The sequence below is a fragment of the Oratosquilla oratoria genome, chromosome 1 (assembly GCF_046742065.1).
Source record: "Oratosquilla oratoria isolate Oo_2021 chromosome 1, ASM4674206v1, whole genome shotgun sequence".
Lineage (NCBI taxonomy): Eukaryota > Metazoa > Arthropoda > Malacostraca > Stomatopoda > Squillidae > Oratosquilla > Oratosquilla oratoria.
The window spans coordinates 41,979,656-41,995,140 of NC_134777.1; the positions used below are offsets into that span (position 1 = coordinate 41,979,656).

Here is a 15,485-nt window from a genome sequence, read left to right on the forward strand (position 1 = left end):
GGGTGTAAATGTTGGTTTAATAGAAGGTGCAGTGAAGCGAAAGATAGAAGAGACAAAGCTTGGAAGAGATGGAGAAAAGAGAAAGTGGCAATCATATGTTAACCAAAGGAACAAATACGTAAAGATACGTAGGGAAGAAGAGTGTAAATATGAGAAAGGGATAATAGGTAAATGTAAAGATCAGCCAAATCTATTCTATAGATATGTAAATGGGAAACTGAAAAACAAGCAGGAAATAGTGAAACTACGCTGTAAATAGTGAAACTACGCTGAATACACAAAAGATACCGAAATGGCTGAAGTTATGTGCAAACACTTCAAGTCGGTTTTCACTAGAGAAAAAATACAACAACGGGTTGAAGGGAGTGAAGTGAAATCCACCCCCATGAAGGAAATAATACATACATACATACATATACCAAGGCTTTTTCCCCCTTCCAAGGGAGGTAGCCAAAAAGGGAAAGGCATAAAAACACTCCCACCCATTTCATCCCTAAATACACTCCACACCCCTCCCACCCTTCCTCTCATCTGAGCACCTCCTGGATGACGGGTCATCCCTGCACCCTGCCCACCGCCCTGGGTCAGAAGCAGTGTCGCAAGACACAGCACATCCACAGCCAGGCCGCTTCATTTAATCGGCGACCCCCCCTCTCCGTCCCCCTTTGCATATAAGGCGAGGACGGGGAGAAATCCCTTCGGGCTGCGTCAAAATTTACTCACACATACTACCCCACCCCCCCGCCCATTCCTCCTCATGCAGTCACAACATCATCCATATACAACCATTCTCCACTCACCTCTGTCTTCCGTCCTCTCCCTTCCTTCCTCAACAGACATTCCCCTCTTCCCCAAAGCCCCCTTCACCCCATCCATCCACCTCATCCTAGGACGTCCCCTCATGTTCACTCCCTCCACATCTGCCTTCCATAATAGTAACATGGAAAGAAATAATGGATCAAATAACGAACCTCAATGTCAGGAAATCGCACGGCCTGGATGGAATTGTAAATTGGATATTAAAAGAATGGAAAGAAGAACTAACAGAAAAAATATACAACATAATATTTTGCTAGCTCAAAGAGGGAAAAATGCCACAAGGATGGAAAAATGCTGATATGCACCAATCTATAAAGGAAATAAAGAATGCCCAACAAATTACAGACCGGTTCCCCTTACAAGCAAAGTAGCAAAAATCTGTGAAAAGGTTATAAAAAGTAGATGGATAAAACAGCTGGAGGAGAAAAATATACTAAATCCGAGACAGTTTGGATTCAGACAGGGAAGATCGTGCACTGCAAATTTTATCTGATTTTATTCAAGGCTGCTAGACATAATACAGGAAAGGGACGGATGGGCCGATTACGATTTCCTGGATCTACCTAAAGCTTTTGATAAAGTGCCTAACAAAAAACTTTTAAGATGGAAACTATAGGTGTGATACAAGGTAAACTATTGAAGTGGATGGAGGACTTTTTGCATGAAAAAAATAAGGGTAGTATTCAGAGAGAAGACTTCTACTTGGGAAGAGGTAATCAGTGGAGTCCCACAAGGATCAGTGCTGGCTCCAATCATGTTTACCATTTATGTGAATGATATGGACGAGGGAGTGGAATGTTATATGAGCTCCTTTGCAGGTGATGCAAAATTGTTAAAGAAAGTGAGTACTAAAACGGACTGCGAATCATTATTGATCTAAACTGGGTTTGGGAATGGAGTCAGAAGTGGGAAGTGGAATTTAAAACTAAAAATGTAGCATAATGGAGTTTGGAAAAAGTATAAAAAAAAGGATATCTGGAAGATATAAAAATGGTGAAAAATAAGTTAAGAAAGAGGGATCTGGAAAAGACCTGGGAGTGATCATCACAAAAGATATCTCCCCAGACAAACATATAAACAAGATTGTCGGCGAAACTTACAGCCTACTAAGAGCAATAAAAGTGGCTTTTACCTACTTGGATGTAGAAATGGTAAAGAAGATACTAGTCACAATGATAAGGCCTAAATTGGAGTACGCAGCGACACTGTGGTCACCCAATACAAAAAATAATATAAAGAAAATTGAGAGAATCCAGAGAGCAGCTACGAGGATGGCCCCAGAACTATCAAAACTCTCATATGAAGAAGGACTGTTAAAATTGGATTTGCCGACTCTGGAACAGAGGAGAGAAAGAAGTGACTTGTTGACCATCTATAGAATTATGAAAGGCATGCAAGTCCTCGACATAGAAGACTTACTAAATTGGGATAAAAGAAACGCAAGAGGACATGGAAAGAAGCTTAAAAAGGACAATTATAGCAGAGACCTGAAAAAGAACAGTTTTCTCCACAGAGTGCTGGATGTATGGAATACACTGGATGAAAAAAACAGTGTGTGCAAAAACAATACAAGAATTTAAGAGCAAACTGGATATGGAGAGATACAAAGACAGGACACCACGAGTTTAGCTCCTCTTTCCTGTAAGATACAACTAGGTAAAACTAGGTAAATACACACATACATACACACATGCACACAGACATACACAGGCACACACACGCGCGCGTACACACACACACACATACATACAGACATACCATAGATCGGTCATACGAGCTCTGAGCTCTCTTCCGGGAGGGAAATAGTTGTCGATCACGAGTCCAACACGTGATCCAAAGACCAAGGTGAATACGTACACATGCGCACAGACATACACACGCACACATACATACGCGCACGTGCGCATGTGAACACACATGCACACACACGCACACACGTACGCACATACACACACACATGAGCACACACAATATGCATACTCACACACATGCATACAGAGATACATGAACAAAAACGAAAAATCTCCAAAAACAAGATTTTTTGTCGAACGCCATAACGGCAGCTTAAGTCGACAGCTCCACAGTATCTAACCAGGTAGATCTAGACTGTACTTGCAGGAAAATAATTACAAAATGTAAAAAAGAAGTTATATAGAACATGAAAAGATAGAGGCTTCGAAGTGGCCTGGGCCACCAAGGTCAGAAGGTATAAGATCGAGATCCGAGGCAGGGAGAATTTGGCCACAAGGCCGACACTAGTCTCAGGATTTCCAACACTACTGATATTGATGTTCGTAACACAAGATGATACAAAACTAATTACAATTTCATAAGATTTGAATGGGATCTTTATTAGCACAGTAGTTTGTGAGTATTGCCTGTTAGAACAAAGTACCACATGCAGAGTGGCTATCCCCCTTAGTTGACGTCACCCTTTTTTTTCAGAGTGATGGGCGGAAGGAAAAGCGTCTTCACTCATGAGGAGCTGGACGAATACGAGGAGCTCACCTACCTCACCCGCAAGGAAATCCTGCTGTAGGTATCAATTGACCAAGACGTGGTTCATTTCCGCACACACCCAACTACTCACACACACACACACACACACACACACACACACACACACACACACACACACACACACACACACACACACACACACACACACACACACACACACACACCGGTCGAACTGACAGCGAAGTTTGGAACTCCAGGAAAACTTCAAGTTTCGCCGATCTCAACGACGAGGGAGTACCTTCGTTGTATTAGTAGGGAAGGGGAAATCTCGTGGTGTAGTGGGAAGGTGAAGAAAAAGGAGAAAGGGAGGGATTACTGAGGGAAATGGAAGGAAATGGGGAAGGAGACGAACGGGCTCCCCCCGGACGTCAGAAGAAATGTCAACAAGAGGGCTGCAGACGACGCAGGTGAAATCGAAAATTTCAGGAAAGACACTAAAATCAGAAATATAGATAAGAACAACATAACAGAAAATGGAGACAATAATTTTCATGGATTTAATGAAGGAGGGGATGCCAACCTCCCCCGATTAGCAAGTCTAGAGGAAAAACTAGAGAAAATGATCGAACACTGGGAGGTTAGGTTCAGCCAACTTACACGGATTACGCAAAGAGTTGATAAATTGGAAGAACTAAAGAAGGAAAACCAAAACCTAACTAAAGAAATAGAAGAATTAAAAAGACAGTTAAAAGAAGTAAAAGATGAGAATGAGGAATTAAAGAATAATAATAAAGAGAATAAAGAGTCCATAGCAAAAGAAGTACAGGGTTGGAAAAAAGTCCAAGAGAACAATAAAATTGTATTTAGAGACATAGTGACACAACAGATGAAAGAACAAACTAAGGACACAGTTATTAAAGTGATGAGAGAGAAGGAGAATATAGTAAGAGATTTAGCGGACAAAAATGTATAATTATATTAGGGATGGAAGAGAAGCATAATCCAAATAGGACTACAAGAGTAAAAGAGGAGAAGGAAAAGGTAAACAAGATATTGGAAGTAGTTCAAGAGGATGAATAAGAAATAAGAAAAGAAATTGAAGAAATATATAGAATAGGGAAATGCAATACAGATAAGACCAGACCAATTAAGGTTAAATTCAGGTCACAAAAGACAGCAGAGAATATCTTAGCAAAAACAGGGAAACTAGCAAAAAGTGATCTATATAAACAAGTATGGATAAAAAGAGAGATGAGTAAAGAGGAAAGAGAGGATGAGAAAGCAAAAATAATGGAAGCTAAGGAAAAAGACGAGAACAGAACAAAGTCAAAGAGAAATTTTATTGGAGAGTAGTGGATATGAAAGTGAGGAAATGGTTCATAGCAGAGAAAAACGAAAGGGAAACAGAAAGTATGATGGAGGTAGCAGAAAATTAAAAATGTCTTACACAAATATAGATGGCTTAATAACAGGTTTGAAGGAACTGAATGATTACCTGAAGGGAAAAGAACCGGACATAATGGGAATTGTACAGACAAAATTGAAAGGTCCACTACCACCCAACAGTGTAGGACATGGTGCATATAATTATTGGATTAGAAACAGAGGTAAACAAGGGGGTGGAGTTATGCTCCTGACTAAGAAGGATATAAATGTGAGGAATGTCACATATGGAAAGAATAGAGATGATTATGATGGAAATGGAGGACAGGGATGGGAAGAGCAGGAAGTTTGTAGTAAATTATGTGCCTCCTAAAACGGCTTCATGGGAAGAGAGAGAACACAAAAATATGTTAGAAGACACAAGGATAACACTTAATAAGATAATGGAAGATGGAGAAGGAATAATTATAATGGGTGACTTTAATTGTAAAAGAAATCTGCTGGGAAGAAATGACAGTGAAGGGTGGAGACGACCTATGGGGAAATGTACTACTTGATATGATTATAGAATATACAATGACGCAATGGATACAAGAGAATACTAGGTATAGAAATGAGGAAGAACCATCGAGATAATAATCACACCAGAACCTGAAATAGTGGACAAGATTGAATATAAGACACCAATAAGTAAAAGTGACCACATATTGGTTGAACTGGAAATAAATTAGGAAAAATACATTGAAAAAACGAACAATATAGAAAGGGAAGATTGGTGTATGGAATTTTTTTTTTTTTTTATAAAATAATTCTTTCAAAAAGCAGACTGGGAAAGGATACACAAGGAGGAAACAACAGTAGAAGAGAAATTGAATATTTTGAGAAAAAAAAAATTTAAAGGAGTGGAAAAGTATGTTCCAAGACAAAAACAAGAAAAAGAATATGTAAAGTGTTGGTACAACAAAAGATGTAGGGAGTGAAAAGACAAAAGAGATAAAGCTTGGATAAAATGGAAAACAGACGAAACACCTGAAAATGGAAAATATATACTAGTTATAGAAATCAATGTGTACAAGTGTGCAGAGAAGAAAAGAGAAAATGCGAAAAGGATGTCATAGAAAAATGTAAAGATAAACCAAATCTATTTTACAGATTTGTAAACAAACAAGAATTAGAGAAACTACGATAAGGAGGAGTTGAATACACAGAGGAAATAGAAATGGCAGAAATTATGAACAAGCATTTTAAATCGGTGTTTATAAGGGAGAACATACAACTTCGAGATATCATAGTGGAAATGGGTTGAACGCAAAATTTCATGTATGTGTAACTCGAGCATACAAATATATAAGAAAGGTTGCGCTCAACTTATATATCTTTTGATAGCGTAGTTGGTAAGTTACTACGGCACTTGTCATGTGATTGCTGAGTTCGAGTCCACAATTTCTGCATGTGGGCCTCCATTCGGTCTCCCGATGTTGATGGCTGAGAATTAAAGTGCATTGTGGTTGTTAAAATGTATCTCTAATCACTGGGACTTATTCAGTGTTGTATATCTACATATATATATATACATATATATATATATATATATGTGTATATATATATTATATATATATATATATATATATATATATATATATATATATATATATATGTGTACACGCATACACACACACAATATATATATATGTATATATGTGTGTGTGTGTCTGTAAAACTAGATAAATGTAATGTGGAGAATAGGAGTGCGAGGGCGATGTGTATGAGAAGTAGTGATGGGGGTGGGGGGGCGTTGAGGGGTGATTCCAAGGTAGGTGATGTATACTGTAGTCGGGGAGAGAAAGAGCAGCGGCGGGTTTTGAGGAGTTCAAATTCGTCAGTCAGTCATTCCGCTCGTTTGCTTTGTTGACCGACAGGGAGTCTCGGGTATACGATACTGTGTCTACAGGTTGAAAGGAGTCTGGAGAAGGCCCCCACCTCCTTCTATCTCTCTCTCCCTCCCTCCCGCTCTCTCTGTTTCTTTCTCTTCGTAAGTTGGGTAACCTGCCTTTGCTGGCTAGGTTGGCGACCTCCATACGCTACGAGTACCGGACGACTGGACCACCTTACATACCCAATTGTACATGAAGGATCTCATATACATTTAATTTACAAAGAATAAATACAATGCAATAAATTAAAATAAAGATAAAATAAGATGAAAAATAAAGTGCCACTTGTGCAACAACTGAAAAAGGTGCACTACGCACTTGCACGCAAAGGAAATAAACTAAATCTTGTTCACCCACTCTGTGACTTTTGTTCACATTGTCCTCTCTCACTCACGTAGTTTAAAATGAAGTCACTTTATGCCGCGTCTGTCTTTGTGTTTCTAGCGCCCAAGTATATTGGATTTACGTCTATGAACCTGTTTACGCTAACTTCTTTTGTCGTCCACGCTTCTAAGAATAATCTCCTTTTCTTTGAGTTGTCTCTATGTACCACTATGGCTCCTGTCCAGTCAATGTTGTGCTGTAGTTCGTTCATGTGTTTATAGAGTGCTGAGGCTGCATCTTTCCGTTTGACTGCCCGTTTGTGTTCTTCAATTCTAGTGGCGAGTTTCTTCTGTGTTTCTCCTATGTAATCTGCATCACAATCCAAACAGCTAATGCGGTACACTACACCCGCCTGCTGAGTGGGTGCTTCTATGACCTTGACCCTGGTGAAGTTGTGATGCAGTGTTGCGTGGTTTATGTGCTACCTGTATGTTCTTATCCCGGGGTATCCTGGCCGTTACCTCTGATGCACCTTATGTACGGAATTGTGACCCTGTGTCCTGTGTGAGGGGATTGTGTCCCGGTGCGCCGTGTCCTCGTCCATTTCCGTACGGTCCGATTCGGATAACCGTTGGTTCGGAAATCGTCACGTAGGTGCCTTTCTCCACCCTCGCCGCATCTGTCGTAGAGCAGATCTTCTCTGCTTGATTCCATAACGTGCGGATTAGGCTTCTCTTGTGGCAGTCCGGGTGGCAGGCATGATATTCGGATTTAAATCGGGACTCCGATTTGTTCTTTCCCTGACAATGATCTCGATTTTTTGTCATTAATTCACAAATGTCATTAATTCCCGATTGTAATAAACGATCCTGTTAAAAAAAACGATTTTGTTGTGGTCGAATAATTTTTGGTTGATGTGAAGTTTTGGGCGATTCGTGTGTCGGCTGTACCTGTGTGTAAACAGGTTGTTTTGTGCTGGCCCGCAAGCGGTTCGTTTTGTGTAGCATTGTGTGGTGTGGTGTGCACGTGTACGTATAGCAAGGTGATGACTGGGGTAGAATTTATTTTGGCCGAATTATATCTATAGCAACATCAACGGAACAGCTTGCATGCGTTTGTTTACTAGCGATTTAGCCTAGGGACTCAGCCTAAGCCCGCGGCCCCCTTACCCCAACCGGGGGCTCTGTCCCTGGACCCCCGGCCAATGTAGATTTTTTTGTCACCTACAATCATGCCTGTCTGAACCGCATAGTGTGAATCGACCTTCTGTTCTCAACTCGCCATCCAAGTTTGCACAATCGCCCATTTTATCGTAACAGGCTCTGTCTCTTGCATTGAATGAAAAGATTGTTAACCTTTCCACATGTCCATGTCCTTCCAGTTATCAACCAGTCATGTCCTCGCTACAGAGATGGGCTTCTCTGCAAAATGGGATAGCGAATGTGGTCTATACACGAACATTGAGGAGACTGGATAGACGGCAGGGATCTTGTTGCACATTGCACCAACATTCTTGACAATATGCATACAATAGAATATAAAAGAAGACATCTAGAAAACCTGGAATTTAGTGTGAAATAGAAATTATACAAAAATTGTTCAACAACAGCAGGGCATGATTTTCCCTGCTAGTTCAGCCTGTTTTAGTGAGATCATGCTCACTGGTTTTGCTATGGCGCGTCCCAAATGGTTTTACTCAGCTAGGAGAAATCACCCATCATTAAAGAGTATCCTCACTGGCTGGTGCAACCTAGTATCAAACCCAGACTCTTTGTATTACCAAACTTTTTCTTTATGAAGTTGACCACAGATGGGGCAAAAAATTCCCGAGGTATAATGTATTTATATATTTGTTTACATTGTTTATCACATTGGTGAATGGCATTATTCTGAATTTGGTTTGGTTTGTTGCAGGGCCTGGGAGAAGTGGTCATCTCGGCTGGATCGAGACCACCACAACAGAAATGCCACCATGAAGCCCCAAGACCTTGAGAGCATCGAAGAGCTCAGGGTAAGCCCTCCCTTTATTTATACATGTTTTAATTTGGCCTTTTATATATAGACTTCTATGCACACGCAACATTTTATGTTTGTTGTGTGGTGAGAAGACATCCTCACCTCTGCCTTCGCTATAGCAGCCAGAGTTAACAAAATTAACCATTGTTATATACATAATAAGTGGTTGTGGGGATTGGGGGTGGAGTCTTGGGATCCCATTTAGTGAGTAATTGGAGGTGACACAGTGCAAAACAAAAAGAAGGAAAACTCAATTTCAGAATGTAGGTGTAACTCTTTAAATTGACATGTGACCTGGTGATTGTTGTAGTGAATTTGGTACCAACAGTGAGCAGAGCATAAAGCTGTTTATAGGTGGCTTATTAGAGAGATAATTAATATGGACCAACTAAAAACAGTGATAAACATAGTGAAAGGCATAATGACATGGAAAACTATGAGTGCACTCGGTAAACAGTTTTAAGAGCCCATAAGGCTGCAAGAATGGAAAACAGAATTCCAATTAAATGGTATGAGTAGTTTAAAAGAAAACGTAAAGAGTGAGTTTGACAAATTGAAATGGGAGTATGAAAAGTCAAAGGAAAAGGATAAACTAGAAGATAGTATGAAAAAATAATAAGATGCCAAGAAAAATGAAAACAAAGAGAGGGGGTAGTTTAAAAGAAAACATAAAGAGTGAGTTTGACAAATTGAAATGGGAGCATGAAGAGTCAAAAGAAAAGGATAAACTAGAAGATAGTATGAAAAAATAATAAGATGCCAAGAAAAATGAAAACAAAGAGAAGGGGGAATAAAAATTCATGAGTACAAGAGTCAAGTTTAATGAAGTAATGTCCAGCAAAGAAGAGAAGAAAGGGAGGGAAAACAAGAAAACTTTCAGAAGCCCCAATGAAAGAGAGAGTGAAAACGGGAGAAACGATAAAGAAAGGACATTGTTTCACTGGAGAGTGATGGGTGAGAAAATGAAAAAATGGTATGGGAAAAAAAATCGAGAAGAGAGCGAGGGAAGCAACAAATAAAAACTAAAAGTGGTGTACACTAATATAGATGTATTGAATTAAGCAAGGTTAGAAATAAATAGACCAAACTCAATGGAAATGTTGATATCTGATTGCACGAGGAACCATATAACATAATTATGGTGGTGGGAAAGGGGAGGAAAAGTGGGATGATTGGTGATCAAAAAATACATAAAGGAGTAAGAAATGGTAACGTAAGAAAAAATGGCCGAGATAATTAATATGGAAAAAGAGACTTTATAGTGGTATGTAAATCACCAAAAAGGAACATTAAAAAGATAATGATAAATACAGTCAAACATTTGGGGAAAAATTAAAAGAACAAAAATATATTGCTGATGGGATATTTTGATTGTGGAGAGATGAAATGGGAGGGGTAGAAACAGCTGGGTTTGAGGAATCATGGGACAATTCATTGTTGAATATAACAATGAATAATATAATGATCCAGTGGATGAAAGAACATACCGACAAGACTGGTGTCCAATGGTTAAAAGTGATTATGTAGATCTTGAATTTATCCTGGTACAGTGAGTCCTCATTATACGGTACATATGTGTTCCTGAAAACCTTACCGCAAATTGAAATTACCTTATACCGAACCCAAGTTTCAAATTATGGCAGACGTACCTTCTCCCTGCTCTTTCCTCTTCAAAATATCTAATTTTACCTCCAAAACACGAGCGGATACCGTATCTGTGAATTTTTCTTACCATAAATAGAATCATGGGTAGTAATTACCAAATACCGTAACTGTGAATTTACTGGATAAAGAATTACCATATAAGGAGGACTCGGTGTATTAGGGAAGACAGAAATAAAAGAATCATACAGACAAGGAAGATACAACTACAAACAATTATGCAGAATAGGGCAAAAAATATGGGCCAAGAATGAATGGTGGGAGAAACAGGTAGGGCTTTGGAAATGGGGAAAAAGAAGAACAAAGAAGCCATAAGAACAAGAAAGGAATGCACAAGAATTAGAAGAGGAAGAAAGGGTTGTAGCTGAAAAATGTAGAAATGAACCTAAATTGTTTTACAGATTTGTGAATGGCAAGCTGAAACAGGGAAGGAGTCTCTAAGTTAAAAATTAATGTATATGAAACAAAAAACATAAAAAAATGCTAAAATAATGAATGAAAATATTCAATTGGCATTCAGCAGGAAAGAGGACTTTGAAGGAAAGAAAATGTCTTAACGTGAAAGTGGATGTACATGAAGTGGGTAAGCTTCATAGAAACTTGGGTGTGAGAAGGGCATTTAGGCCAAATGAGATCAAGAATTGGATACTGAAAGAATGTAGAGATCAGTGGTGGATAGAATACTCCAACTGATTTTATGTTCCATGTGAAAAGAGAAGGTGCCATTTGATGGGGCAGTAGCAAATGAGGTCCACAAGGGAGGAAGTAGGGGAAGAACAGCTGAATTACAGACTGGTATCCTTGATCTGCATGATAGACAAAATGTGTGAAGGAAATTGTAAGAGATAGATGGATGAATTACTTAGCGTGTGCCTTGAATTTCACTGGTTATTCTCCTTTCTTTATGCGTGTACCTAGTCTGAACACTTACTCTTCTTGCAAATTGGAATCGGTTTCCATAAATGCTTGTATGATATCTGTGATTTTGGAATTTATAATTTCGTCCTGTTCTTGATGTATGATGATTCTCTTTCTACCATGAAATTATGACACATTTCTTCATATCTACATTCCTAGCAATCACTTCCCTATGTTTAGCATCTTCACCAATTCTTCCCACATCTTATTTCAGATGCTCTTCTATTTTACTTTTCGCTCTTCCTGAGTTTTTACCCATCCCTCTCCTGCCATGGTATTCTTCTCATCTGGTTTGGTTTTAGTGTCTTTATCCTGCAGTTTGTAGTCTATTTTGAACTTACACTCTTTATTTTTCTCTTACAAATGATCTTTTTTCAGATTTATGATAATAATTAAATGCAATTACTTAATGTTAACTTTCTGGATATTCTATCTTTGATTCCTGAACTGAGCATTGAGCTCTTAGTGTCTTGATATCAACCATAACAGACTGACTTCCTGGACTTGATCCAGCAAATAATTTGTATTAGTCTTCCTCTCCTCTTCTGATTTTTCCATATTTATTCATTTGTCTATTAGTTTACTTATTTATTAATACATTTATTTATCTATCTATTTATTCATTCATTTATTCATTCTTCTGTATATTCATTTTTACCTTGCAGTTTTTTTAATTCTTGTTTGTTCTTCAGATTGCCATTTACATACCTGTAAAATAGTTTGGGTTCTTCCTTGCATTTTTCTATATTTTTTTTTTCATTGTTTCTCTTTTCATCTCTCCGTATTTTACATACTCATTTCTAGTTTGGTGTACATTTGCCATTTGCTTGTTTTCTTGTCTCTTTTCCATTTCTTCCAAGCTTTGTCTCTATTATCCTTAGCTTCACTACACCTTTTGTTGTACCAGCTTTTTATGTATGTTCTCTCCATTTTTTTTTGTGGTACATATTTATTTACTACCTCATTATGAATTTCTTTTAGTATATTCCATTTCTCTGCCATCCCTGTTTCTTCATTTAAGAAATTTTCCCAGTTTGCATTGTAAAAGAGTATTTTGAGTTTCTCAAAATTTGTTTTGTTGTACATTAGTCTTCCTCTTCTATATTTATCATTTTTGCTTTGATCCATTTGCTCTTTCAACTCCAATTCTATTAGTACATGGTCACTCTTTCCGATTGGGGTTTTGTAATCAATTTTATTGACAATCTCAGGCTCTGTTGTAAGTATTAAGTCCAGCTTTGAAGGTTCTTCACTACCTCTATATCTAGTATTTGTCCTAATCCACTGGGTCATTGTGTATTCGATGGTCATGTTGAGCATGTGCAGTTGTATGGGTGTACATGTACACAAAAACTCTGTGAATGAACTTCATGATTTGTGTCTGCCAGAGACCTTACATGCCTACAAAAAGTGCTGCCCCAGGGCTAAGGTATCAGTGCAACCCCCCCCCCCCCCCCCTATTACCACAACTTCCCTCCTCCACCATCCCTTACTGCCTATTTTAGCTATTGGCTTGAAAATAATTAAACAGATTTTTAACTTTGTATTTTATTGTACCTATTGCAGAAAGACCCCTTCCATATGGTGCCGCACACGTAGGCGTCATGGACTTAGATCTCGGTGGCAGCAGCCAATGCCAGCCGTACGACGTGTCGTAATAATACTCGCATCATAAAATATAGTCACCGCTTATATCGATCGTTCTCTCTTCACCCGTGAATTTTGATAACCATAGAAAATGCAATTACAAAAGAATTAGAAAGAATGTCATTATGGAGGGGCGACTACAATAAATATAATCAAGACGCCGATATGGCAGCCTCGCGAATACACTCGCTCCCCATGACGCCTACGTGTGCGGCACCGTATGGAAGGGGTTAAGGAAAGATATTTATAATTTGTTGATTCTAACACAAAACCTGCTGATTATGGTAAAATATTTAGGGCTTTGACCTTTTTTAATATTATTATTTGCTAAATGTGAAGGGAGATAGGGATATAAAGGTGTAATGCGGAGTGTCTAAAAAAGGGAGGTAGAGTGATGATGGACTGGCTGGTGAGGTTGTTTAATGTTTGTCTAAAAGAAGGTAGAGTGCTGGATGACTGGTGGAATTCCTGCATAGTTCCACTTTACAAAGGAAAAGGGGACAAGTGTGAGTGTAGTAGTTTCAGAGGGATCAGTTTGTTGAGTGTAGTTGGGAAGGCTTATTGGATGGTTTTGATTGAGAGGATTAGGAGAGGAACAGAGGGAGTAATTGATGAGGAACAGTGTGTATTTAGGACAGGTAGGGATTGTGTGGATCAGATTTTTGTGGTAAGGCAGATATGTGAGAAAGCTTTAGGAAAAGATAAGGATTTTTTTTGGCCTTTATGGATTTGGAAAAAGCTTATGATAGGGTAGACAGGAAGGCACTGTGGGAGGTATTGCAGATATATGGGATAGGAAGAAAGCTGTTAAAGGCTGTCGAGAGTTTTTATGAGAGTAGTAGAATCTGTGTTAGAATTAGAAATGGAGAAAGTGAGTGGTTTGAGGTAAAAGTGGGACTTCTCCAGGGGTGTGTTATGTCGCCTTGCCTTGGCTGTTCAATTTATACATGGATGGTGTGATTCAAGAGGTAAATGCAAGGGTAATGGGCCGGGGATCGGAGATGGTTAAAGAAAATGGAAAAAATGGGAGATAAGCCAGTTGTTTTTTGCTGATGGCACTGTGCTTATGGCAGGATCAGAGGAGGGATTAAGGAAGTTTGTGACGGAATTTGGGAAGATGTGCAAAAGAAGGAAGTTGAAGATTAATGTGGATAAAAGTAAGGTGATGAGATGTACAAGGGGAGAATGTGGCAGCAAATTGGAAGTGAGTATTAAGGAAGAGAGACTGGAGGAAGTGGATAGCTTTAGATACTTGGGTGTGAATGTGGCAGGAAAGGGAGGAGTGGAGGTGGAGGTAGAATGTAGATTGAGAGAAACAAGTAAATACCTTAGGGGTTTAAAAAAATAATGGGGAATAGGCATTTGGGAATGGATGCCAAAAAAGAGATTATATTTATCTAGTTGTATTTACCTAGTTGTACTTTGCGGGAAGGGGAGCTACACTCGTGGTGTCCTGCCTTTGTATCTCGTAGTGTCTAGTTTGCTCTTAAACTCATGAATGGTTTTTGCGCACACTATTTCATTGTCCAGTTTGTTCCAAGTGTCCACCACTCTATGTTGAAAACTGTTTTTCTTCAGATCTCTTCTGTAGCTATATTTGTTTTACTTTCTTTCCATGTCCTCTTGTGCTTCTCTTGTCCCAGTTTAACAAGTCCTCTCTATTGAGTATATCTGTGCCCTTCATGATTCTGTAGATGGTTAGTAGGTCCTCTCTCTCTTTTCTTTGCTTCAGAGTCGGTAACTCCAGTTTAGCCAATCTCTCCTCATATGACAAGTTTGCAAGTGCAGGTGCCATTTTTGTGGCTGCTCTCTGGATTCTTTCTATTTTCTTTATATTCTTTTGGTACTGGGTGACCACAATTTCGCTGCATATTCTAGTCTAGGCCTTATCAGTGTGACCAATATTTTTTTAATAATTTCTTCGACCAAATATGTAAATGCATCTTTTATTGATCTTATCAAGTTGTAGGATTCTCCAACAATTTTGTTTATCTGTTTATCATATAACAAGTCGTTTGAGATAATTACACACAAATCTTTTTCGGATCTCTCCTTCTTTACCTCCTTGGTTCCAATTTTATATTGTCCTGATATTCTATTTTTGCTTTTTCCAAACTCCATTATGCTACACTTGTTAATATTGAATTCCACTTCCCATTTCTGACTCCAGTTCCACAACTTATTCAGGTCTTCCTGAACTGATTTGCAATCCTTTTCAGTTTTTACTTTCCTTAACAGTTTGGCTTCATCTGCAAAGAAGCTCATGTAACATTTCACATCATCATCCATATCATTCACATAAATAGCAAACATTATTGGAGC

The 15,485-nt window shown here is 38.7% G+C and overlaps 1 protein-coding gene across 5 annotated transcripts in view; it reads left to right on the plus strand.

Annotated features, from left to right (window-relative positions):
- LOC143032983 (calcium and integrin-binding protein 1-like) overlaps positions 1-15,485 on the plus strand; it is a 42,623-nt gene that overhangs the window by 13,160 nt on the left and 13,978 nt on the right. For all 5 annotated transcript variants that reach the window (XM_076198202.1, XM_076198195.1, XM_076198189.1 and 2 more), the window contains 2 exons: positions 3,265-3,354; positions 8,835-8,931. In XM_076198202.1, coding sequence (XP_076054317.1) covers positions 3,269-3,354; positions 8,835-8,931 — 183 coding nt within the window. In that variant the 5' untranslated portion in view covers positions 3,265-3,268. The remainder of the gene's footprint in view (positions 1-3,264; positions 3,355-8,834; positions 8,932-15,485) is intronic.